The 24,402-nt window shown below is 42.1% G+C and overlaps 1 protein-coding gene across 2 annotated transcripts; it reads left to right on the top strand.

Moving 5' to 3' along the window:
- The first annotated feature begins 474 nt into the window (after positions 1-474).
- Positions 475-24,402, top strand: LOC146380765 (uncharacterized). 2 transcript variants are annotated; one of them, XM_084940044.1, is made up of 4 exons: positions 475-869; positions 14,982-15,087; positions 15,557-16,741; positions 23,463-24,402. In XM_084940044.1, the coding sequence occupies exons 2-4, from the start codon at positions 15,070-15,072 to the stop codon at positions 24,126-24,128; spliced, it is 1,869 nt and encodes a 622-aa protein (XP_084796170.1). In that variant the 5' UTR covers positions 475-869; positions 14,982-15,069; the 3' UTR covers positions 24,129-24,402. The 2 variants fall into 2 exon arrangements, with proteins under 2 accessions (XP_084796170.1, XP_084796171.1); XM_084940045.1 differs by lacking the exon at positions 475-869 and having other exon boundaries at positions 14,509-15,087.

Here is a 24,402-nt window from a genome sequence, read left to right as displayed (position 1 = left end):
TTTGGCAGACTAACATTTTAAGATTAATTGAAAAATAAAATATATATATTTTTAACATTAAATGTAACGAGTCAAATGGAAGTTTTTCTAAAGTTATTTGATGATATTTATATTATGAAAAACAGATTTTTGACATTTTGAGTTTTTCCCTTTTTCAGATAAAATAAACACGCACAAAACAAAAGCAAACAGCCAGAACACAAAGCTGGAAAACCCACCCGAATGACCAAAATCTACTCAAAATACTCCCACACAACAGAACCTCCTCTCTTCCTCGCTGGCTCCATGTCTCTCAGTAGAAATATCAGTGGTTTGCTATCTGTCACCATCAAAACACCACAAATCCTGCGAATGATTCACTTCCTTATAAAGCATTGAATGAGACACCGAAGCAGTCACGTTCTAAATGAAGCTTCGGACGTCACTGATCACGTGACTCTGGCCAAACGAATCAAGCTTCGACACAGAGCTTCTGAAGCAGTGTGTTGATTTTTTGACACACGCACCGGAGCGTCAGCTTCAAGCGGACCATCACTACAAACTATACCACTACCAACGTTTCCCTCATCTGTTTCCTGGGTATTTTTGAAAACGCAGATTTTTCTATGCGTTTGCACCTTTCGTCCACACGTAAACGGCGTTTTCGGTCACTGAAAAACGCCTGCCAGGGTGGATACTTTCGAAAAGTCCGTTTTTGTGTTTACGTGTGCACGAGGAAAACGTAAAAAACGCAGCGTCAAAGGTGTGGTCCTATTTTGGCGTCACACTGTGACTATTTTGAAATCTCCGTTTTCAAAATACCCGTGTACGTGTGGACGTAGCCACAGCTTCATCACGGAGTTTCTCTCGGTTTGTGGGCTCATCTAAAGGTAAGCACCGAGCTAACTTTACTGTGAGCAGGGCTCTAGACTAACTTTTTGACATGGGCGCACCGGTACGCCTAACTTTAAAAACTTAGGCGCACCGGCACAAAAGTTAGGCGCACTCAAATTTTTCAACCGCATCGCTTAACACCGCTTTTTTACATGTGCACTTTCTTTGGGGGGAGTCCATACAGACAATATTCATTTCTAAATTATTAACTAACAAACTTGTGCTTAAAGTGCTTTGTCAATATTGTAGAAAATGTTAAACTTAATCATCATTTCGGCTCCTCTGACAACCTGTTTGCTGCTGTCTGCTGCTGAAAGGCAGTGGGGAGAGGGGACACTTGGGCAGTGCATTTATTGCAGCATATAATGTGTTTCCTGGATACACTGTGCTTTTTCCGTGTCAGAGCACTGGCTATGAATTTCAGAAGGATCAGGCCTTAACTTAACAAAAAAGTTATCAATAGTTCTTTTCATCTTTTCTTATTACCCACAGCTACATCCACTTCTCTCAGGCCTAGGCTGCTCACTAGGGCTGGGCAGAGGCGGAGCCAGATATTTGAAACACCCGGGGCTTAGCCTTAAAGGGTAATATGCATGTGGGATTTTTTTTTTGTTTTGTTTTTTGGGGGGGGGTTTAGAAATGACTGAAAGATTAATTGGCTCTGTTTTGAGTTTTGTTCAAAAAAGAATGACTTCATATAGGGAAAAAAAAAAAAAAAAAAAAAATATATATATATATATATATATATATATATATATATATATATATATATATATATATATATATATATCTATATCTCAATCACATATGCAGGACACCTTAAACTAGTTTTTTAATTAAGCAGCAAGGCAGAACAAAGTCGGGGCTGTATGAAGACACGAGGACTAAACCCCAATTCAACCAGACCCAGAACTGATCCAGAATTAAAACAGGACTACAACAGTTCAAAATCAGGACTACTTAGGATTTAACCAAGACAGAACCAGAATCAGAACTAGATGATATTAGCACTAAAAATCATCATAGACCTGCACTACACTTATTTTTTTAATTCTACCAAAGTACACTATTTAGATTGAGAAAAGTTTATATAATTATTTAGCCTTGTTGTGCAAACAAGCCTGCATAACTTAATAAATGTAGAATTTGAAAAATAGCAAACCTAAAAAGAAACACTAGGTACGAGATACATGAGTACCTATGATACGGTGATACTTTTGGTAAACAACCATTTGACTAACATGTGTGTCTCACCTGCTCTTGTTCCGTCTCTGTTCTGTTCTCTCTCTCTCTCTCTCTCTCCCCCCCTCTTTGTGCTGACAATCATCAAATATACAGTTGAAACCAGATATTTACAAACTCTTCAGATCAAAACACAAACACTTTTTTTTAATTGTAACATCAAATCAGACTAAATGTTTATTTTTTTAGATTGATAAATATAAAAAAACATATTTGTTAACTTTAAGAGTAAAGAGAGAAACTATCTGTATTTCTTAATTGTAAATGGCACCAAATTGTATTCAAATTGAGCCACACTTATGGAGCCCCACAGTTCTTTTCCTGGTGTTTTGGTTGATGTCTCTTGATTTTCCCATGTCAAAGAAACAGGCTCTGTGTTTTGCCTTATATGCATCCACAGCTGTGCCACCAATTTACTCACATGGACTCTACTAACCTATCAGAAGCTTCTTAAGCTCAGAATGGAATCGTCTGGAGTTTCTTATTAATTAACAATAAACTTAGTGTATATGTACTCCTACATTTGATGAAAGTGATAAAAAATAGAAAGCTCCGTCTCTCTTTATTCTGACATTTAACTAATTCAAAAGATATTTCAATATTTATGTAACCAAAACAAAACAAGTTTACTCTAAATTGATGTTGTACAGTAAAAAAATGTTCTTGTGTTTTCCATAAAGTGTATGTAAATATCTGGTTTCAACTGTGAATATACTGCTGTGTATTGAAGTTCCTCTTGTTTTGCATAGAAATATACTGAACAACATACAAAGCATAATATATAAAATACGACCAGAGTTTTTTTTTTTTTTTGTGTCCCGTTTGGATCTTTAGCCATCAGAATTGTTGTCTTAAGGCCAAGAAAGATGCCAAGCGGATTTATTTTACCAAGTGGATCATCATGGCCTTGCCATATTGGTCCATTTGATTGACCTTTATTATAATTATGTATTTATTTTATTTTCGGTTGCTACAAATGGGACAGACGTGACTGGGGGATAGGACAGGGAGAAAGAATGAAAGAAAGAGAGGGAGAGAAAGAAAACCAAAGGGGAGAAGAGACGGTGAGAAGGGGGGGAAGAAAGGAAAAAACAAACAAACAAAACGCCTGGATCACCTGTATGGAGAAAAAAAACAGAAGAGAAAGCAAACAACAAAGAGCAACATAATAAAAACAGCACCATCACAATAAACTAGCTAGCAGTAGATAACAGTAGATACTAAATAATAAATGATATTGTGCAGCACGCAAGATAGACAGCGCACAATGTGCTTTGAGGCAGCAGCCAAGAAAGGTGTAGTCCGCGTCTGTGAACACCCGTGTGTACACCTGTGTGCATACCTGTGTGGATCAGCATGCTTGTATTCCAAAGGTTTCTCCATGTAATGATCTGCTAGGGAGTGTGGGGAGCCATAGCCCCGTCCACCAGGGTATGAAGCAGGTATGGAGGAGATCCAGGCCCCAGATATCCAGAGGCCCCAGAGTACAAGGACCCGAGGAGGACCACCAAAGGGGGGGGGAACCGTGCCACCCTCCTGGGAAGAGCTGAATAGAGCCCCAAACGAGAGGTCACCCCGCAGCTACGGAGCAGAGGCCAGAGGGGGTTGCAGTGGCGTGCCCGCGGGCTCCGCCGGCAGCCAGCTGTGCCAGAGAGGACCGAGCTTCAGGCCCAGAGGCCTGAGGGCATCCCACCCCCCGGAAGGAGCCCAGCCGGGCCACAGGCGCCCGGCCCCGCCAATCGGCCACCAGGAGTGAGCCGGTACATGCATGAGCGCCCAGCCCCAGATGACAAGGACCACCAACACACCAACGTCTAAGGGCATCAGCCACCGGCAGGGAGTGTGGTGAGGGGAGATAGGCCTCCGTACTTTAGAGGGCCTGAGATGTACCCAGAGAGGTTGAGTCTAAGACCCAACCTGACATATAGACACAGACAAACAGGCACACGCGGACACAGACGTGCATTCCCACCCCCATATGCACAACCAAATACTCGGCACTCACCCAACGTGTAGACAGACACAAATAGACACTGCACAGAGCATGGTACTAGCTTCCTCTCAGAGAGCAGCACGGCTCCTCCCGAAAACCCTCAGTGTCTAAATGCATTTAAAATTGAGGGTAGGGCACCAGCGCCAGAGGTGGGTTGGAGTACAACGACCATCCTCTTGACCAGAGTTTTTTCTTTGAAAGAAGCCCCTTATGTCCATTCTTGTATATCAGTGCATTACTGAAACCGATTTATTTAGCCGTGGAGGGAAACAACTGAAAATATGAAATAAACACACATGTAAGCTAAGACTCTCTAAAAAAAACAGCATTGTTGTTGTTCGGCTTTTCATTTCGCCATTTGTTGATTCACTTGAAGAACGAGTAACATAATATGGGTCAAGTGATCAGTTTGATATCAATCTTTCGTGATACACCGTCATATTTACATTATTTGTACAGTACGCATGATTTGCTTTGGTACCTCGTCAAACTTCAGTTCTCCTCTGTCTGCCTGGCTCCGTTTCTCCAACAGCGCACTCGTAGGCAGCAGCTGCCCCGCCCCGCTTAGTGCCTGAGCTCGGATCATACCAATATTAGGGGGAATTTACGCACCGTCGTAAATTCCCACAGTGTGCACTATGTGCTTCGAATATTGTGTGTAGTTTTTTGCTTTATACAGTTGTCAGCCAGGCATCTAACTATGAAAAAATTACACTCCAAAAGACCCCGGGCTTCTGAAAAAACAACCCGGGCTTAAGCCCAGTAAGCCACCCCCCCGCTCCGCCACTGGGGCTGGGTATCATCACTGATTTCTATAATCCATTCGATTCCGGTTCTCAAAGTCCTGATTCGATTCAATTTAGCCTCAGACAGTCAGAAATATTATAATTCTGATCATTTATCAGTACTGATACATGTGAGACTTCATCAGAATTGTGAACATCACAGCAGATGCCTTTGTGTGAAAGTAACTGAGAATAAAACACAGAAAAACATGAAGGAGATTTTCCTGGTCTGGCTTTTTATAGCAGATAACCTTAAAAATATTCTACAATATTCTGCAATTTTGCATAATTTTAAGAAGTTTAAATTTCTTCAGTATTGAACAGCAGAAATTAGGCTTTCTTGTCCGAGGTCATTTAAGTAAAAAAAAGAAAGCGCTGTAAACAATGGTAGACTGGTGGGTAATAAGCGAATGAATAATGCAGAAAACAGAGAGTTGAGATGGGAAACTGTTCCTGAAGTACACAGAGAGAGAGAGCTGTGCGGGAAGTGTGATTTTTTTTTTTTTTTTTTTTATCGTGGTGGAAGAAAAACAGCAAAAGTCAGAGGGAATTCGTGACGACATTGATCAAATGTGAAGCGTAGTTTGCTGCTTCTTTTGCTGCTGGCTCGGTGAATCTTGGTTGGAGAGAGACAAAACCTGCAGCTCAGAATCAGCGCAAAAAGACGTAAACACAGAGCGGAGCTGACACATCAGAATCGCTAAGCTCCGACAGCGTGTCCGTGTTCGGGCCGTCGGGTGAGAAAGCCGAGAAAGACAAAGCTGATTCTGATGCGTCGGGTCCGCTCTGTGTTTACGTCTTTGTGTGGAATCCGTTAATGAATTGATATCGCTTTATTCAAGCTACTCACCTCCCTCTTCCACCTGCACTTTCAACCGGACCATGGCCAATCAGAGAAGTCCCGCCCCTGACTATCTCTGATTGGTTTAGTCCACGATAGAGGCATAATGTGTGTCTGTTGTTGACCACACGGAGAGTTGCAGAGATTTTTTTTTTTTTTTTGTTACCCGAACAGTTCGGCCAAATATTTTTTTTAGTCGCACCACTGAGGGCACTCTAGAGCCCTGTGTGAGTTCAGTTGATGTTGAGTTTAGCTCCTGAATGAGGTCTTCTGCTGCTCTCCTCGGTGTCTGTTCACAGTTTATTGTGAACACGTTGAGAGAAGAGTGAGAGAGTGTTTGGAGAAAAACACCAAATAATCATTAGCTCAGCATGCTGGGAGAAGTTGAGCGTTTGCTGGCAGAAAGTTGGAGCAGAAAAGTCTTTTCATTGTCCCTGCAGCTGTTATTCTACACGCACCTAATCTCTACACTGTAGAGGTGTCAAACTCAAATACACAGTGGGGCAAAATTCAAAACTGGAACAAAGTCGCGAGCGAACATTAATATTTATTGAAAAAAAACGTCCTCAATTATATACAGTGGGATGCAAAAGTTTGGGCAACCTTGTTAATAGTCATTATTTTCCTGTATAAATCGTTGGTTGTTACAATAACAAATGTCAGTTAAATATATCATATAGGAAACACACAGTGATATTTGAGAAGTGAAATGAAGTTTATTGGATTTACAGAAAGTGTGCAATAATTGTTTAAACAACATCAGGCAGATGCATAAATTTGGGCACTGTTGTCATTTTATTGATTCCAAAACCTTTAGAACTAATTGGCTTGGTAAGCTCAGTGACCCCTGACCTACATACACAGGTGAATCCAATAATGAGAAAGACTATTTAAGGGGGTTAATTGTAAGTTTCCTTCCTCTTTTAATCTTCTCTAAAGAGTAGCAACATGGGTTCTCAAAACAACTCTCAAATGACTTGAAGACAAAGATTGTTAACCCTCATGGTTTAGGGGAAGGATACAGAAAGCTGTCTCAGAGATTTAAGCTGTCTGTTTCCACAGTTAGGAACATATTGAGAAAATGAAAGACCACAGGCTCAGTTCAAGTTAAGGCTCGAAGTGGCAGACCAAGAAAAATCTTGGCTAGACAGAAGCGAGCGAGAAGCGACCAAATTTATGCACCTGCCTGATTTTGTTTAAACGCATTATGGCACACTTTCTGGAAATCCAGTAAACTTCATTTCACTTCTCAAATATACCCTAACCCTATTGCAGCAACCAACGATTATACAGGAAAATAATGACGATTAACAAGGTTGCCGAAACTTTTGCATCCCGCTGTAAGAGTCAATCTTTTCTTATGGGCTTAAACAAGTTTAGCTGAAAAACTGAATATAGAACAAGCAAAGCTTAATACTAAATGATATACAACTTAGTTAAACATACATATGAAACTTAATATTGCACACATGCAAAACTGAAATTCCAATTAAATAACACATCGTTGGAATTCATTTCTTAAATAAAATTGTATTTGCAGCCTTCTGAATTAAATTTTAACAGTAAGCTTTTTCCACAGGCTAATAATGAATGTAAAAAATAAAATAAAAATAAACCAATTAACTAATAAAAGTATAATTGAACGTGAAACCATTCAAGCCCATGTCTGGGAGTAGTAAGAAAGAGTGCACAAACAAAAAAACGTTAATTATAGCTCAGTTTGCTACACACTGATACCGTCTATGTTGATACGCCCCGTCCCTGAAGCTGCAGGTTCAGCGAGAAGGCTCGTGATGTCACACATAAAGGCCAGCTCTCACAGAAACTCTTGCTTCCTGAGCACAGCCTTGTCTTGCCCTTTGCTTTCCAGAAACTGAAATACTTCCTCACGTCGCTCAAAACACCTGTTCAGTATTTTTTCTTGGCTTAACCATCTCACCTCTGTGTGATACGGAAAGTCTGCGTATTCCGAACCACACTCCTCAAGAAAAGATTTGTACTGGCAGTGATTCAGACCTTTGGCTCTTATAAAGTTAAGCACTTGTGTTACTGCGGTCATAACATGTTCCATCTTTAGGGCTTTGCCACACAGTGATTCTTGATGTATGATGCAGTGATAAACAGTCAGCTCACCTGCACAGTTCTCCGCTCACATCTTCTCCCGTACCCTGCCCACCAGTCCGCTCCTTTGACCGCACATCACTGGTGCATCATCTGTCCTTAACCCCACAAGTTTTTCCCATGGCAACTTCATTTCAGTAGGACATTTGGAAACCTCTTCAAATATTTCCTTCCCTGTGGTTGTGCCATGCATTGATTTTAATCCTAGAAGTTCCTCCGTAACACAGAGATTTGAGTCCGCCACACAGATGAAGACTGAAAGCTGGGCAGTATCAGAGGCGTCGCTGCTCTCATCCACAGCGAGGAAAAATGCAACGAAATTGTTTCCCTTCTCCAGCAGCTGGTTATATAGATTGGTTCACGTGTGCAATCAGCTACTGTGTTTCTACTCAGGCTCACATTTGAAAATGCTTGCTTTTTCTCTGGGCACACAACGTCGCAAACTTTCATCATACGCCTTCTCACAAACTCTCCCTCACTGAAGGGCTGGGCTGATTTTACGATCTCTACTGCCACAACAAAACTAGCCTTTACAGCAGCCTCACTTTGTGATATGGCTTTTTTGAACATAGTCTGTTGTGAAACAAAACTTCTTTTCATCTCTTCTGCTTTCCGACACCTTTGAATCATGTCCTTGTACTTGTCTTGGTGTTTCGTTTCATAGTATCGTCTAATATTGTACTCCTTGGTTATAGCCACATTAGCTCCACATACAAGACAAATACGTCTGTCTTTTACATAAGTAAACAGATATTCTGTCTCCCACCTTTCCAGGAAGCTCCTGTGTTCTGCCTTGTTTTTTCACCATTTTGGCAGAGGTAGCATGGCAGTATTCGCACGGTTGCTATGACTACGGTCAACAGAGGAGAGGGCGTTAATGGGTCCTGTTGTGACTGACACGCCAACAGAGCATTTTGGGATTTGTAGTATTAGCGGTACATGCGCTGTATAATACCGGCAGGCCAGCTCTAATAGGGCTTTGGAGTTGACGTAATGCCACAATGCATTGTGGGAGCACGGCGCCATCTTAGAAGGCCACGAATCAAAACAAACACACTGTGTTGGAAAGACGACTGCCAGGACCATGCTTAAAATCAGCTCAAAAGTCAAAGGACTGTATCGAGACCGATTGCGCCCAGACGCCAAGAGACGGTACTTGGAAAAAATAGCATGCATTGGTAATGTGGACCCGTATGAAATATGGCAGTGGAGTAGAGACCCTGAAGACCTACCGTTATTGTCCTACCCTGACACCTTCTCGTACCTTGTCTGTGGAGTCGGCGCATACACGGCGAATCATTTTTGGAATTATAAATCCCTGGAGGCGCACATCTAATTCACAAACGGTTGGGTACAACCTGCTACTCTGAAGTTGTCACCGATAAGCTACTCCATAAAAAGAACATAGTTCTGCTGCATCACACATTAGGATGTTTGTTCTAATTTTCTATGACCTCAGCGCATTGAAAATAAAACTAAAAGCCTATAAAGAGCAATATGAATTTCTTTAGAACTTACCGGAATGAAAATGTCGAGAGCACACCAACAAAAAACGATGGCAGAGACCTCGATATCAGCTCGTCTCACCGCTGCTATCCAAGCTTGATGTCTTCGTTTGGTTACATCAGATACATGAGATCCCTCACGTTGCTTCCAGGAGGGGAAACGATAAAAAGAGCCCATTTTCCAGGTTATTCCCTTTCCGATCTTGGGATCTAACGTTGCAACTGACAACACAGCAAGTACGAGCCATAGCTGATGTTTCCGTGTGATTTCACTCCTGTAGCCATTTGTTTTGCCTACTAAGATGGCAGCTCAACGAGAAATCATGACCACGCCCCCTCCCATGACATCACGCTCCAAAGCCTATGGCTTTGCGGGCCAAATGTAATTGGGCTGCAGGCCAAATTTGGCGCACGGGCCAGAGTTTGACACTCTACAGCCTGATTTCTATTTGAAGTGATAACAGGAAATGGATGAGAGCGATCTGCTGCAGTATCAGGGTCACAATAAACTTTATTGTCCAGCTGCTGTGGATGAACACATGAGAGGAAGTGAACTCCTACAAAGTCTCATTTTAATGAGTCTGGCTGCTGTGAAGTGATGCACAGAAAGATGTCAACAAAAACTATTCTATGAAATGAATGTTTAGCATCAAGTGAATTCAGATGTTCTGTTCAGTTTTCTTTCTATAGGCAAGGCAAGTTTATTTATATAGCACAATTCAACAGCAAGTTGATTCAAAGTGCTTTTCAGAGACATTAAAAAACAAAAAAATAAAAAGCATGATTTAAAAAGCGGGGGGGGGGGGGGGGGACAGTACATAAAATCAGTAGTTAAAATGTAGGTTTTGAAATTTAAGCTTAAAAGTAAAACCGTGCAGATTTGGTGCTTTATTCAAATGCAGCTGAGAACAGGAGAGTCTGCAACCTGGATTTAAATAAACTGAGTGTTTCAGCTGATCTGAGGCTTTCTGGGAGTTTGTTCCAGATATATGGAGCATAAAAACTGAATGCAGCTTCTCCATGTCTAGTCTCGCAAGATTTCTACAACCAATCAGAGTGAAATTTGTACTTTGTGTTGTCAGATGAACATCAGAATCGTGTTTATTGGCCAAGTATATGTGCAGACACATACAAGGAATTTGGTTCCGGTAGATGGAGGCTCTCAAGCACAGCAATGTAAAAAACACACACACACACACACACACACACACACACACACACACACACACACACACACACACACACACAAAGCTGTGTAAACCAACTATAAATAACTAATCTAAACTTATATACATAAAATACAGAAATGAAGTGAGGTGGAATGAATACTGCAGAATGTACATAAGGTCCAGTTGCAGTCTGGCAGTGGGAGCAGTGTGACAGGTCAACTGTTTAGAAGGGAGATGGCGAGGGGAAAGAAACTGTTCCTGTGTCGGGTGGTCCTGGTCTGCAGGCTTCTGTACCATCTGCCAGAGGGCAGCAGATCAAAAAGTCTGTGTCCAGGGTGTGAGGGGTCTGTGATGATTTTTCCCTGCCCGTTTCCTGGTTCTTGAGAGGTACAGATCCTGGATGGAGGGCAGGGGGGCGCCGATGATCCTTTCTGCTGCCCGTACAGTCCGCTGCAGTCTGCTCCTGTCCTGTTTAGTGGCTGCACCATACCAGACTGTGATGGAGGAGCACAGGACAGACTCAATGACTGCAGTGTAGAACTGGATCAGCAGCTCCTGTGGAAGACTGTACTTCCCCAGTTGTCTCAGGAAGTACATCCTCTGCTGGGTCTGTTTGAGGATGGAGTTGATGTTGGTCTCCCACTTCAGGTCCTGGGAGATGGTTGTACCCAGGAACTTGAAGGTCTTCACAGTTGACACAGGGCTGTCTGATATGGTGAGGGGGAGCAGAGTTGAGGGATGTCTCCTGAAGTCCACTGTCATCTCTACAGTTTTAAGAGTGTTCAGCTCCAGATTGTGCTGACTGCACCAGAGTACCAGCCGCTCAACTTCCTGCCGGTATGCAGACTCATCACCATCCTGAATGAGGCCAATGACAGTGGTGTCATCTGCAAACTTTAGGAGTTTAACAGCCGAGTTCTTGGAGGTGCAGTCGTTAGTGTAGAGGGAGAACAGTAGTGGTGAGAGGACACATCCTTGAGGGGCACCAATACTGAGGGACCGAGTTTCAGAGGTGATCTCCCCCAGCCTCACTTGTTGCTTTCTGTCTGTCAGGAAGCTGGTGATCCACTGACAGGTAGCTGGTGACACGCTGAGCTGGGAGAGTTTGGAGGAGAGAAGTTCAGGCACAATGGTGTTAAAAGCCGAACTAAAGTCCACAAACAGGACCCTGGCATAAGTTCCCGGGCGGTCGAGGTGTTGCAGGATGTAATGCAGCCCCATGTTCACTGCATCATCAAGTGATGCACAGGAAGATGTTAACAAAAACTATTCTATGAAATGAATGTTTAGCATCAAGTGAATTCAGATGTTCTGTTCAGTTTTCTTTCTATAGGCAAGGCAGGTTTATTTATATAGCACAATTCAACAGCAAGGTGATTCAAAGTGCTTTTCAGAGACATTAAAAAACAAAAAAATAAAAAGCATGATTTAAAAAGGGGGGGGGGGGACAGTACATAAAATCAGTAGTTAAAATGTAGGTTTTGAAATTTAAGCTTAAAAGTAAAACCGTGCAGATTTGGTGCTTTATTCAAATGCAGCTGAGAACAGGTGAGTCTGCAACCTGGATTTAAATAAACTGAGTGTTTCAGCTGATCTGAGGCTTTCTGGGAGTTTGTTCCAGATATATGGAGCATAAAAACTGAATGCAGCTTCTCCATGTCTAGTCTCGCAAGATTTCTACAACCAATCAGAGTGAAATTTGTACTTTGTGTTGTCAGATGAACATCAGAATCGTGTTTATTGGCCAAGTATATGTGCAGACACATACAAGGAATTTGGTTCCGGTAGATGGAGGCTCTCAAGCACAGCAATGTAAAACACACACACACACACACACACACACACACACACACACACACACACACACACACACAAAGCTGTGTAAACCAACTATAAATAACTAATCTAAACTTATATACATAAAATACAGAAATGAAGTGAGGTGGAATGAATACTGCAGAATGTACATAAGGTCCAGTTGCAGTCTGGCAGTGGGAGCAGTGTGACAGGTCAACTGTTTAGAAGGGAGATGGCGAGGGGAAAGAAACTGTTCCTGTGTCGGGTGGTCCTGGTCTGCAGGCTTCTGTACCGTCTGCCAGAGGGCAGCAGATCAAAAAGTCTGTGTCCAGGGTGTGAGGGGTCTGTGATGATTTTTCCCTGCCCGTTTCCTGGTTCTTGAGAGGTACAGATCCTGGATGGAGGGTCGGGGGGGCGCCGATGATCCTTTCTGCTGCCCGTACAGTCCGCTGCAGTCTGCTCCTGTCCTGTTTAGTGGCTGCACCATACCAGACTGTGATGGAGGAGCACAGGACAGACTCAATGACTGCAGTGTAGAACTGGATCAGCAGCTCCTGTGGAAGACTGTACTTCCCCAGTTGTCTCAGGAAGTACATCCTCTGCTGGGTCTGTTTGAGGATGGAGTTGATGTTGGTCTCCCACTTCAGGTCCTGGGAGATGGTTGTACCCAGGAACTTGAAGGTCTTCACAGTTGACACAGGGCTGTCTGATATGGTGAGGGGGAGCAGAGTTGAGGGATGTCTCCTGAAGTCCACTGTCATCTCTACAGTTTTAAGAGTGTTCAGCTCCAGATTGTGCTGACTGCACCAGAGTACCAGCCGCTCAACTTCCTGCCGGTATGCAGACTCATCACCATCCTGAATGAGGCCAATGACAGTGGTGTCATCTGCAAACTTTAGGAGTTTAACAGCCGAGTTCTTGGAGGTGCAGTCGTTAGTGTAGAGGGAGAACAGTAGTGGTGAGAGGACACATCCTTGAGGGGCACCAATACTGAGGGACCGAGTTTCAGAGGTGATCTCCCCCAGCCTCACTTGTTGCTTTCTGTCTGTCAGGAAGCTGGTGATCCACTGACAGGTAGCTGGTGACACGCTGAGCTGGGAGAGTTTGGAGGAGAGAAGTTCAGGCACAATGGTGTTAAAAGCCGAACTAAAGTCCACAAACAGGACCCTGGCATAAGTTCCCGGGCGGTCGAGGTGTTGCAGGATGTAATGCAGCCCCATGTTCACTGCATCATCAAGTGATGCACAGGAAGATGTTAACAAAAACTATTCTATGAAATGAATGTTTAGCATCAAGTGAATTCAGATGTTCTGTTCAGTTTTCTTTCTATAGGCAAGGCAGGTTTATTTATATAGCACAATTCAACAGCAAGGTGATTCAAAGTGCTTTTCAGAGACATTAAAAAACAAAAAAATAAATAAAAAGCATGATTTAAAAAGGGGGGGACAGTACATAAAATCAGTAGTTAAAATGTAGGTTTTTAAATTTAAGCTTAAAAGTAAAACAGTGCAGATTTGGTGTTTTATTCAAATGCAGCTGAGAACAGGTGAGTCTGCAACCTGGATTTAAATAAACTGAGTGTTTCAGCTGGTCTGAGGCTTTCTGGGAGTTTGTTCCAGATATATGGAGCATAAAAGCTGAATGCAGCTTCTCCATGTCTAGTTCTGACTCTGGGAACTGATAAAAGACCAAATCCAGATGACCTGAGAGAGTTGGAAGATTCATACTGGGTCACTGATGTATTTTGGTCCTAAACCATTGAGAGCTTTATAGACCAGCAAAAGAACTTTAAAGTCTATCCTCTGACGGTCTTAAAATGAGCTGTAGTTGTCTGATTATTTATTTTAATTATTATTATTATTATTATTATTATTATTATTATTATTATTATTATTATTATTATTATTATTATTCTTTTACGTAGACCTGTAAAAATGCTGTTATAGTAATCAAGCCTACTGAAGATGAATGCATGAACAAGTTTTTCTATAGTGAAAGTTCACAGCAACAGTCATCTTAAAGGGCTTTATATTGTGATCCACTGTATGGTTTTTGATGGAGACACTGAGTCTGGTTCAGCTGCTTTGTTGGGGTCTGTATGTTAGAGTCTGTTTGCATGGTGGAGGTGGTGGGACTGGGGGGCTGAAGGTGTGGAAAGTGTTGGGTGGGGGAGTAACAGGTCTGTCCCTGTTTGTGGAAACCACAGGAGGAGCTGTTCAGACTGTTGCTGGGTGTGAATTGTTGATGGAGTCTTTAAACTTGTAGTTGCTGTTTTCCAGAGTCGTTAGCTGAAAACTGGTTTTAGAGGTTCATTCAGGACACCTTCTCAGGCTCTTACAGCCTTACCTGTATCATAACAAAGTGTATAAACCCCAATCCACCTTTAACATGGTCCTTCTCCCAAACCTTCAAATAGGACTTTCTGGCCCTGTCATAGTAAAGGGCTGCTTAGAATATTAGAGCCAATGTCACAAAGTTCCTCCTGAAGTATAAGTGAGTGAGAGAGTTTCCTCACTTTGCAGCACAACACGTCTCACAAGATTTCTACAAGCAATCAGAGTGAAATTTGTACTTTGTGTTGTCAGATGAACATATGAGACACTTTGACTCTTCAGTGCAGTGTGGAGCCTAACAAAGATCTGTTTTGTGTCCCAGCTGATCAGCAGGAGGAGAAGAGTCTGACGGAGCAGCAGAGGAACATTTTCAGCCATCTGGACTCAGCTGAGTCACTACAGAGGAAACGATGAGCTCAACACAGAAGGTGAGGAAAATATCACAGTTTCACCAAATAATCAGTCACGTCTCATACTCCCAACCTGTTATATGACTGTGTTGTATTTTATTATACACTGTTTTTATTTTATTTTATATCTATTATGTTTACAAACATCAAGAAGTCACAAGCAAAGACAAACCACACCATAGCACATGTTTAAATAAGGATTATTTATTAATGAAATTTCAAAACCTTTTTAATCACACAAAAAATACATGTGCAAAGCAACACAACAGTAGCCTGATATCAGACAGAACTGTCACATGATACTAAACATAATGAAGCGCTTCATTATAATTTGTAGATTCAAGCTGCTCTTCATATTTTGACCAGCAGATGTCACCAAAGATTCTAATATTTCTGACTAAGGCAAAATTTCCCCGAATCGAAATCAGTGATGATGCCCAGCCCTACATTTCACTCACTGCCTCTGTTTGTATCTCTGTCACTGCAGGACCAACATGGAGCGAGAAGTCAGCGCTCTCAGGAGGCCGACAAACCTCACAGAAGAAAGGGAGAGAAAAAATACAGCTGTGGCGAGTGTGGGAAAGATTTTACTAGGAAGAATTCACTAAAAACCCACCAACTCATCCACACTGGAGAGAGACCGTTCAGCTGTGACGAGTGTGGACAGACTTTTTCCTGGAAGGATAGTCTAAAAAAACACCAACTCGTCCATAGTGGAGTTAAAACATACAGCTGTGACGAGTGTGGACAGACTTTTTCCTGGAAGGGTAGTCTAAAAAAACACCAACTCGTCCACAGTGGAGTTAAAGCGTACAGCTGTGATCAGTGTGGGAAGGATTTTCTTAGGCAGGATTCACTACAAATCCATCAGGTCATCCACACTGGAGAGAGGCCGTTCAGCTGTGACGACTGTGGACAGACTTTTTCCTGGAAGAGTAGTCTAAAAAAACACCAACTCGTCCACAGTGGAGTTAAAGCGTACAGCTGTGATCAGTGTGGGAAGGATTTTCTTAGGCAGGATTCACTACAAATCCATCAGGTCATCCACACTGGAGAGAGGCCGTTCAGCTGTGACGACTGTGGACAGACTTTTTCCTGGAAGGGTAGTCTAAAAAAACACCAACTCGTCCACAGTGGAGTTAAAGCGTACAGCTGTGGCGAGTGTGGGAAGGATTTTCTTAGGCAGGATTCACTACAAATCCATCAGGTCATCCACACTGGAGAGAGGCCGTTCAGCTGTGACGAGTGTGGACAGACTTTTTCCTGGAAGAGTAGTCTAAAAAAACACCAACTCGTCCACAGTGGAGTTAAAGCGTACAGCTGTGATCAGTGTGGCAGAGCTTTTACTCAGCGTAGCAGCTTACAGAGTCATCTAGTTACCCACTCTGGAATTAAAGCATACAGCTGTGACATTTGTGGAAAATCTTTCAGCCGGATAGAGAGCCGAAATACACACCTACGCATTCACACCAGACATGATGTGTACAGCTGTGGTCAGTGTGGTAAACACTTTGCTAGAGATGCAGATCTACAAAGTCACATGTTTACCCACTCTGAGGAGAGACCTTATAAATGTGACCTGTGTGAGAAGACTTTTAAATGTCCACGTCACCTGAGACGACACCAACAGATCCACACCAGAAAGAGACTCTACAAGTGCAGTTACTGTGAGGTATGTATTTATATTTTTATCGTGTCATTTTAGCCTGACTGTTTGGAACAACTCTGCTCATTAAACCGTGTTAGCATGTTGCTAACACAATTTGTTAGCAGAGTTCTACAGAATGGAGAGATGGTGTTGTGTGATTATTCAGATTTTCATTTCAGTTATCATTTTTGTTTAAATGATCCTAAAAAACTAAACTGAAAGTGCTGAAAACTGATATGATGGTGTTATTTAAAATTCACGTAGTTTCGTGGTATTCAATTCAGTTTTATTTATATAGCGCCAAACCACAACAGTAGTTGCCTGAAGGTGCTTTATATTGTAAAGTAGACCCTACAATAATACATACAGAGAAAAGCCCAACAATCATATGACCCTCTATGTGCAAGCACTTTGGTGACTGTGGGAAGGAAAAACTCCCTTTTAACCAGTGATGGGAATAACAGCGTTACAAGTAACGGAAGTAGCTGACTACGTAAGTAATCTGGAAGCTACAGCTTTAAGCAGCTGCGCGCTCCCGTGGACGGTAATCACGATCACTTTCTAGCACAACACCTGGAGCTAAGGGGGCAAAACAATCGCATGAGTGCTGCTGTTTGACTGAGGAAGAATAAAGTAGTCGTGGTAAGCCAATCACATGACCACTTCAAGACAAAGCAACAAGGTGATATATACCAGTTTATAAATTGTGTTGATAGGCCACATAAAACCAGAGTCATGATAAACAATATATACGCGGCATTTTTTTACTCAATAGTTTTGTTACGTTTACGGTCTAAGGACAGCGCAGCGCGACCTCTCTGCTTATGAGAGAAAAAAAACGGGAAGTTTTAGGAGTGACGGCGAGAGAGAGAGAGAGAGAGAGAGAGAGAGAGACAGCAGAAAAACAGAGCGAGTTTTGAGTCGTGAGAGATTTGTGATGTTTAGCGTGTTTGGAGTGTGTAGTTAATGTGTTGTCTTGTGTAGTTAGTGTGTAGTGTTGTGGATAGTTTTGTGTTGTGTGTCAGAACAATGAGGCGACTGCTGTCTCCAGGTAGAAACAGGAGTGATGCAGCTGCTGCTGTCAGACCTGCAGGTATCAGGCTGTGATGTTCTCCTTTATAGTGGACAGAAATTTTTGGAGTGCCACAAATAATTTGTGGCATCTTATTGAAGAACAGCTGATTGTTCTTAAATAGTTTGATGTGGTTATTTAAAAAATCAAGATAAAAGGTAAATGGATGCAAATAACTTTGTTTGCAAAACTTGTGCATAGGATTTTAAAATTGACAATTTATATTTGCATTTAAAGTTATGAAATATGATTCATTAAACATGGTTGTGGTTATTAAAGTAAAAAATATAACTTTTTCTACTCTGATTTTATGTTTTTTGTCTGACCTTTAGATCAATTGTGTTAATACAGTATGTAAGAAATGAAAACATAACTATAAATTATGTGCTGAAAAGGATGATACCAAACAAGGCAAAGTAAATAGTTTTTAAAGGTGAAATGTGGTGGGAAAATCAAATGTAGTTACAAATGGCCAATTATACCCTGGAGCCCAGGGGGTTAAACGTTTTTTTTTAAAGTAACGCAATAGTTAGTTTTCAAGTAATTAATTACTTTTAGAATATTGTAACCCGGTTACTGACCCGGTTACTAACTCGGTTACTTTTTTGAAGAAGTAACTAGTAACTATAATTAATTACTTTTTCAAAGTAACTTGCCCACCACTGCTTTTAACAGGAAGAAACCTCCGGCAGAACCAGGCTCAGGGAGGGGCGGAGCCATCTGCTGCAACCGGTTGGTGTTAGAGAAGGATAAAGACATGCTGTGGAAGAGAGACAGAGATTAATAACAGATATGATTCAATGCAGAGAGGTCTATTAACACATACTGAGTGAGAAAGGTGACTGGAAAGGAAAAACTCAATGCATCATGGGAATCCCCGGCAGCCTACGGCTGTATCCCAATTCAGGGTCTGCAGCCTTAAAGGCCGCATTTCAAGGCCGATTACGTCACAGTGGCGTGCCGAAGGCTGTCCCAATTCAAAGGCTGCTCAAAATGCGGCCCTCAAATTCGTCCTTCATTTCCCTGAAATTTAAGGATGCGGTGGTGTAGATTTCGTGGCCCAACATATCCCACAATTCATAGCACGGCAGTCGGTGTGGATAATTTTGCCGCAGACGGCAGAAGCGGAGCGGCCGAGGAGTAAACTGTGAAAAGTAAGTACTGAATATTATGTCACTTATTTATGTGCAAATGTTTAATAATGAGGAACATTAAAACATTACTGTTGGCCACATGTCGGCAAACTTATTTGCCATTAGCGATGTTTGTACGTTCAGCTTTTACTTGCTTTTAAAGCCTTTAAAATATAATAATACAATAGTCGACCTTTATCTTACAGAGGATGTGATGATTTTGTGGATAATTAAAGTCAGTCATATATCCACAAACACAACAGGCTGAAAGTCAGTGATGCTGCTCGGTTTGCAGTCCTGAATATCACGGCACAAGCAGGATTCACTGCACTGTTAGCTATGTTATATTGCTGCCTCTGTTCGGTGGTGTCGAGCCAAACGGACTTTAACGTGTGTTTGAACGAGCTGACGGTTCACTCGTTAAGCTGAAAGAAAGATGCTTTAATCACAGGAGTCACACATGTGTCCACTGTACCATCTGGGAACTCTTCTTGTTTAGCACTCGTAATAACACAAACACTAAATCCTCCTTCTCTGGTGCTGTTTTGTAGCAGTGTGTACACCTGAGACTGTCACCTGTCTGTCTGTCCTGCACTCTCTCTCTGTTTCTTTCTCTCTGATTGTGGAATAAAAATATGAACATGTGTTTATAAGTTACACTTGTGTTTGAATCCTGCAGCTTATCACACATTTGATTTCCATGTGTGACAACTGCAAGTGTCCAGAGTGAGGACAGACTGAGGGACCCACTGCTGCACATCATCTGAGGCTTTGCACCCCTGATGATCCACCAGGACAAACTCAGCAGTGTGTGAGGAAGAGGAGGAGGAAGAGCCAGCAGCAGCTGACAGATGGAGAGAATAGACAGACTGTTTCCTGTTTGTGAAGGACTGCTAGGAAAGTTTAAAATAACTAATTGTCTGTCCTGAATCAGTCTTATTAGGTAATATTCAAATAATTTGATCATTCCAGTGTTTTCAATGTGGGAGAAAGTACTTGGGGCCTTCAAGTTACACACTATGAAAGGCAGCAACAAGTTTAATATTCAGAAACCTAAAGTATGTATCAGCAGCAGAATGGAGCTAAAAATAAATGTTTGTTGCAGTTCTATGAAGCTTTGAGTATTTTGGATTAGGAGCACTGCTGTGTTTCTTGCATCATATTGCTGTAATTGTTTATATGCTTTAGATATTCTGAGGTAAGTTGATCTATAGTGTTACATCATATTCTATAAGGATGTTATGTGTTTGGATACTTTCTGCCCAGTTTGACCCATTTAGCAGAAGTCAGCCTGTTTAAGGCTCTGATATCTATTCTGTATGACTTAAAGCAGTTATGACATGGTCTGATTTTCTCACCCAATAAAGGAATATTTAATATATCAGTCTACTCTTCATTCTATCAGAAACAGTTTTCACAGCTTGTACATTTTCTTTTTACACATATATGTAAGCATTGAGCCAAATTTAGTAATGCCAACATACTGAAGGAACAACATTTCTCTTATATATAATACATCTATATATACACTGTCAAAGATACTTGTCTTTGAGTGAAGATTTAAGGTCATAGGAAATATAAATAACTGCAACTTGAATCTTTACTGAAGCTCAGTATTTGACACAGAGTTCACTCACATGTGCTGTACCAGTGTACCTGCACATGTGATGTGACAATAGAAGTGATTTGATTTGAGAGTTCAAACTCACTGCTGTAATAACTTATAATAATTAATATAATAACTATAATATAAGCCATCTCATATTTACACTGACTTTAGTCTCATGAACAACATTAACTATTTGTTATTTACTAGCTAATGTTAAATGACTGTTCAGTACAGATATGAAGCCCAACAATCATGGTTTACAGTCCTGTGGTCTCAGCCTCAGATACTTATTAAATCACACAAAGCTCATGTAGAAACAAACAAACAAACAAATGAACAAAATATGTTCTCCTTCATTTCTGTCAACCACATGTTTCCAGCTATCATGGTTGCTAGGCAACCTGGGGAGCGCGACGGAGGCTAGACCGTCCCATTTCACAAGCCTCACACTTCCGTCCTTAGCGGTCTTTGAGTACGCGGCCCTTGAGGACCATTGAGGCTGCTTACTTTAAGGCTGCAGACCCTGAATTGAGATACAGCCTACGTCTATTGCAGCATAACTAAGGGAGGATTCAGGGTCACCTGGTCCAGCCCTAACTATATGCTTTAGCAAAAAAGGAAAGTTTTAAGCCTAATCTTAAAAGTAGCCACTGTGTCGGTCTCCTGAATCCAAACTGGAAGCTGGTTACACAGAAGAGGGGCCTGAAACCCAACGATCTGCCTCTCATTCTACTTTTAAATACTCTAGGAACAACAAGTAAGGCTGCGGTGCGAGAGCAAAGTGCTCTAATAGGGTGATATGGTACTACAAGGTCATTAATGCCTCGTCCCTGTACCAAAGACGCCACGTCCCAGTGGCCCCCAGGATTACAGGCCCGTGGCACTGACCTCCCACATCATGAAGACCCTGGAAAGGCTCATCCTGGACCAGCTGCGACCCATAGTAAGACCACACCTGGATCCCCTTCAGTTCGCTTATCAGCCTCGTCTTGGAACTGAGGACGCCATCATCTACCTGCTCAATCGTGTCTACACCCATCTGGACCAGCCGGCGAGCACTGTGAGGGTCATGTTTTTTGACTTTTCTAGTGCTTTCAATACCATCAGGCCGACCCTCCTGGGTGATAAGTTAGCAGCGATGCAGGTGGATGCTTCTCTGGTGTCCTGGATTGTTGATTACCTGACAGGAAGACCACAATATGTACATCTCCCACAGTGTGTGTCTGACAAGGTGATCAGCAACACAGGGGCACCACAGGGGACTGTCCTCTCCCCCTTCCTCTTCACCCTCTACACCACAGACTTCAGCCACTGCACAGAGACCTGCCATCTTCAGAAGTTTTCTGATGACTCTGCGGTGGTTGGATGCATCAGCAGGGATGATGAGACAGAGTACCGGGCTGTGGTCGACTCCTTTGTCACGTGGTGTGAGCAGAATCATCTGCAGCTCAACGTGGCAAAGACCAAGGAACTGATCGTGGACTTCAGGAAGACCAGGAAACACTTGACCCCTGTTTCAATCCAGGGGGTCAGTGTTGACATTGTGGAGGTCTATAAATACCTTGGAGTACACATTGACAATAAACTGGACTGGGCTAAAAACACCACAGCACTTTACAGGAAGGGCCAGAGTCGTCTCTATTTTTTGAGGCGACTGAGGTCCTTCAACATCTGCCAGAAAATGCTCAGGATTTTCTATGAGTCTGTTGTGGCCAGTGCGATCCTCTATGCTGTTGTATGCTGGGGGAGCAGGCTGAGGGTTGCAGATGCCAACAGACTTAATAAACTAATCCGTAAGGCCAGTAATGTTGTGGGGATGGAGCTGGACTCCCTCAAGGTGGTGTCGGAGAGGCGGATGCTGTCCAACATAAAGACAATGTTGGATAACACCTCCCACCCACTCCATGACATGCTGGTCAGTCACTGGAGCTCGTTCAGTGAGAGGCTGAGATTACCGAAAAGCACCACTGAACGACACAGGAAATCTTTCCTGCCTGTGGCCATCTCCCTGTACAACGCATCCACTTAACACACTGGTTACAGCTACAACTACACGTTTCTTTTCCAGCTATTTATTTATGAGTGACTTATGTATGTATATATATGTATATATTGTACTATTCTTAGTTAGCGTATTGTCTGTCTTGTCTTAATGTTGGTTTATAATGGAGCACTGTAACAAAAAATTATTTCCCCCAGGGATTAATAAAGTATTCTGATTCTGATTCTGATAAAATAAGATTGGGCCTGATTATTCAAGACCGGGATTTTGAATTCAATTCTGGATTAAACAGGAAGCCAATGAAGGGAAGCCAATATAGGAGAAATCTGCTCTCTCTTTTTAGTCCCTGTCAGGACTCTTGCTGCAGCATTTTGGATTAACTGAAGGCTTTTCAGCGAGTTTTTAGGACTTCCTGATAATAATGAATTGTTTAATGTGCATTGAAGGACATATCCTGGTCAAAATGACTCCAAGGTTCCTCACAGCGTTACTGGAAGTTACTGAAGTGTTTCCTTATAATTGCCCACTCTATAAAACTCAGTCGACGGGACTGAGCTCTGTAGCGTGGGTAATTACAAGGAAGCACTTCATAATTTGTAGATTCAAGCTGCTCTACATATTTTGAACAGCAGATGTCACCAAAGAGGCGTCAGAATTTGTCCTGGTCCAAAATGAGTCCAAAGTTCCCCACAGTGTTACTGGAGGCCAAGGTAATGCCACCAAGAGTAAGAATCTGGTTAGATACAATACTGTTCAACTGATGCTCACAAGGGTGTGGTACCACAGTGTGTGTTTGTATAGCCCAGTAAACTGTTAACTGAAGGAGTAAAATGTAATTGGACGTCTGCAGAGATGCTCTTTATTTCAGGCGACGTTCAGGATGAAAATGTTGAAGGACTGACTTACACTGTGTTTGTGTCTTTGTTTAGAAGCAGAGCGACACAGATGGATCCAGTTCTCAACCCTGTCATCACTGTAGTGGTGGGAAAGACTTTCATTGTGAACTTTGTGGAAAAACTTTCAGTCATCCAAACACCCTAAAACTACACCAACGTAGACACACTGGAGACAAAATGAACTACTGCAAAGAATGTGGGAAAGGCTTCCCCACAAAACGTGACTTAAAACGACACAAACTCTTCCACAGTGGGGTCAAAAAGCATCTCTATGATCAGTGTGGGTCATCCTTCACCACTGCAGGTCAGCTTAAAACACATAAACGAGTCCACACAGGAGAGAAACCATACAAGTGCAGACACTGTGACAAAAGCTTCTCACATTCAAGTCATCGTAACAGGCATGAACGTACACACATGGAAGGAAACTACAGCTGTGACCAGTGTGACAAGAGCTTCAGGAATTTCACTTCATACTCCACACACAAACGATCCCACGTTACTAATAAACTCTTTCACTGTTACCAATGTGCCAAAATATTCACCACATTGTCTGCTCTGTGCAAACATCAGCGTGATCACTCCCATCTCTGTGAATCTGCAGAGACAGAAAGATCCTCTTCTGGTTTCAGGGTCAGACTCAAAACCCTTGAGATCAGGCTCCACAGAGTTCAGGTGGAATCTCCTGTAAAGATCTGATGAGGCAGCTATGAATGTGCCTCTTGTTACATTTTAAGCTTTCTAAACGGTTCTACTGTAGTGTTCGTGTTGAGTGGTTAGCTTTGTTCCAGCAGTTGAATCAAAAAATCTGTTTCCTCTTATGTTTTTATTGAATGTATTTTGATCCATGTGTTCTGAAGATGTTTTTTGTTGGGTGTTTTTTTTTTTGTTCAGGTTGTTTGTGTTATGAAATCCTTCAACAGTTAAACCAAAATTTGAAATGTTAAATAAAGAAATAGTTTAATGACAAAGA

This window comes from Perissodus microlepis, chromosome 9 (assembly GCF_051167445.1).
Source record: "Perissodus microlepis isolate ML-2025 ecotype Zambia chromosome 9, ASM5116744v1, whole genome shotgun sequence".
In the NCBI taxonomy this organism is placed as follows: Eukaryota; Metazoa; Chordata; class Actinopteri; order Cichliformes; family Cichlidae; genus Perissodus; species Perissodus microlepis.
Note: the sequence above shows the minus strand (reverse complement) of the source record. Positions and strands in the feature narration are given on the sequence as shown.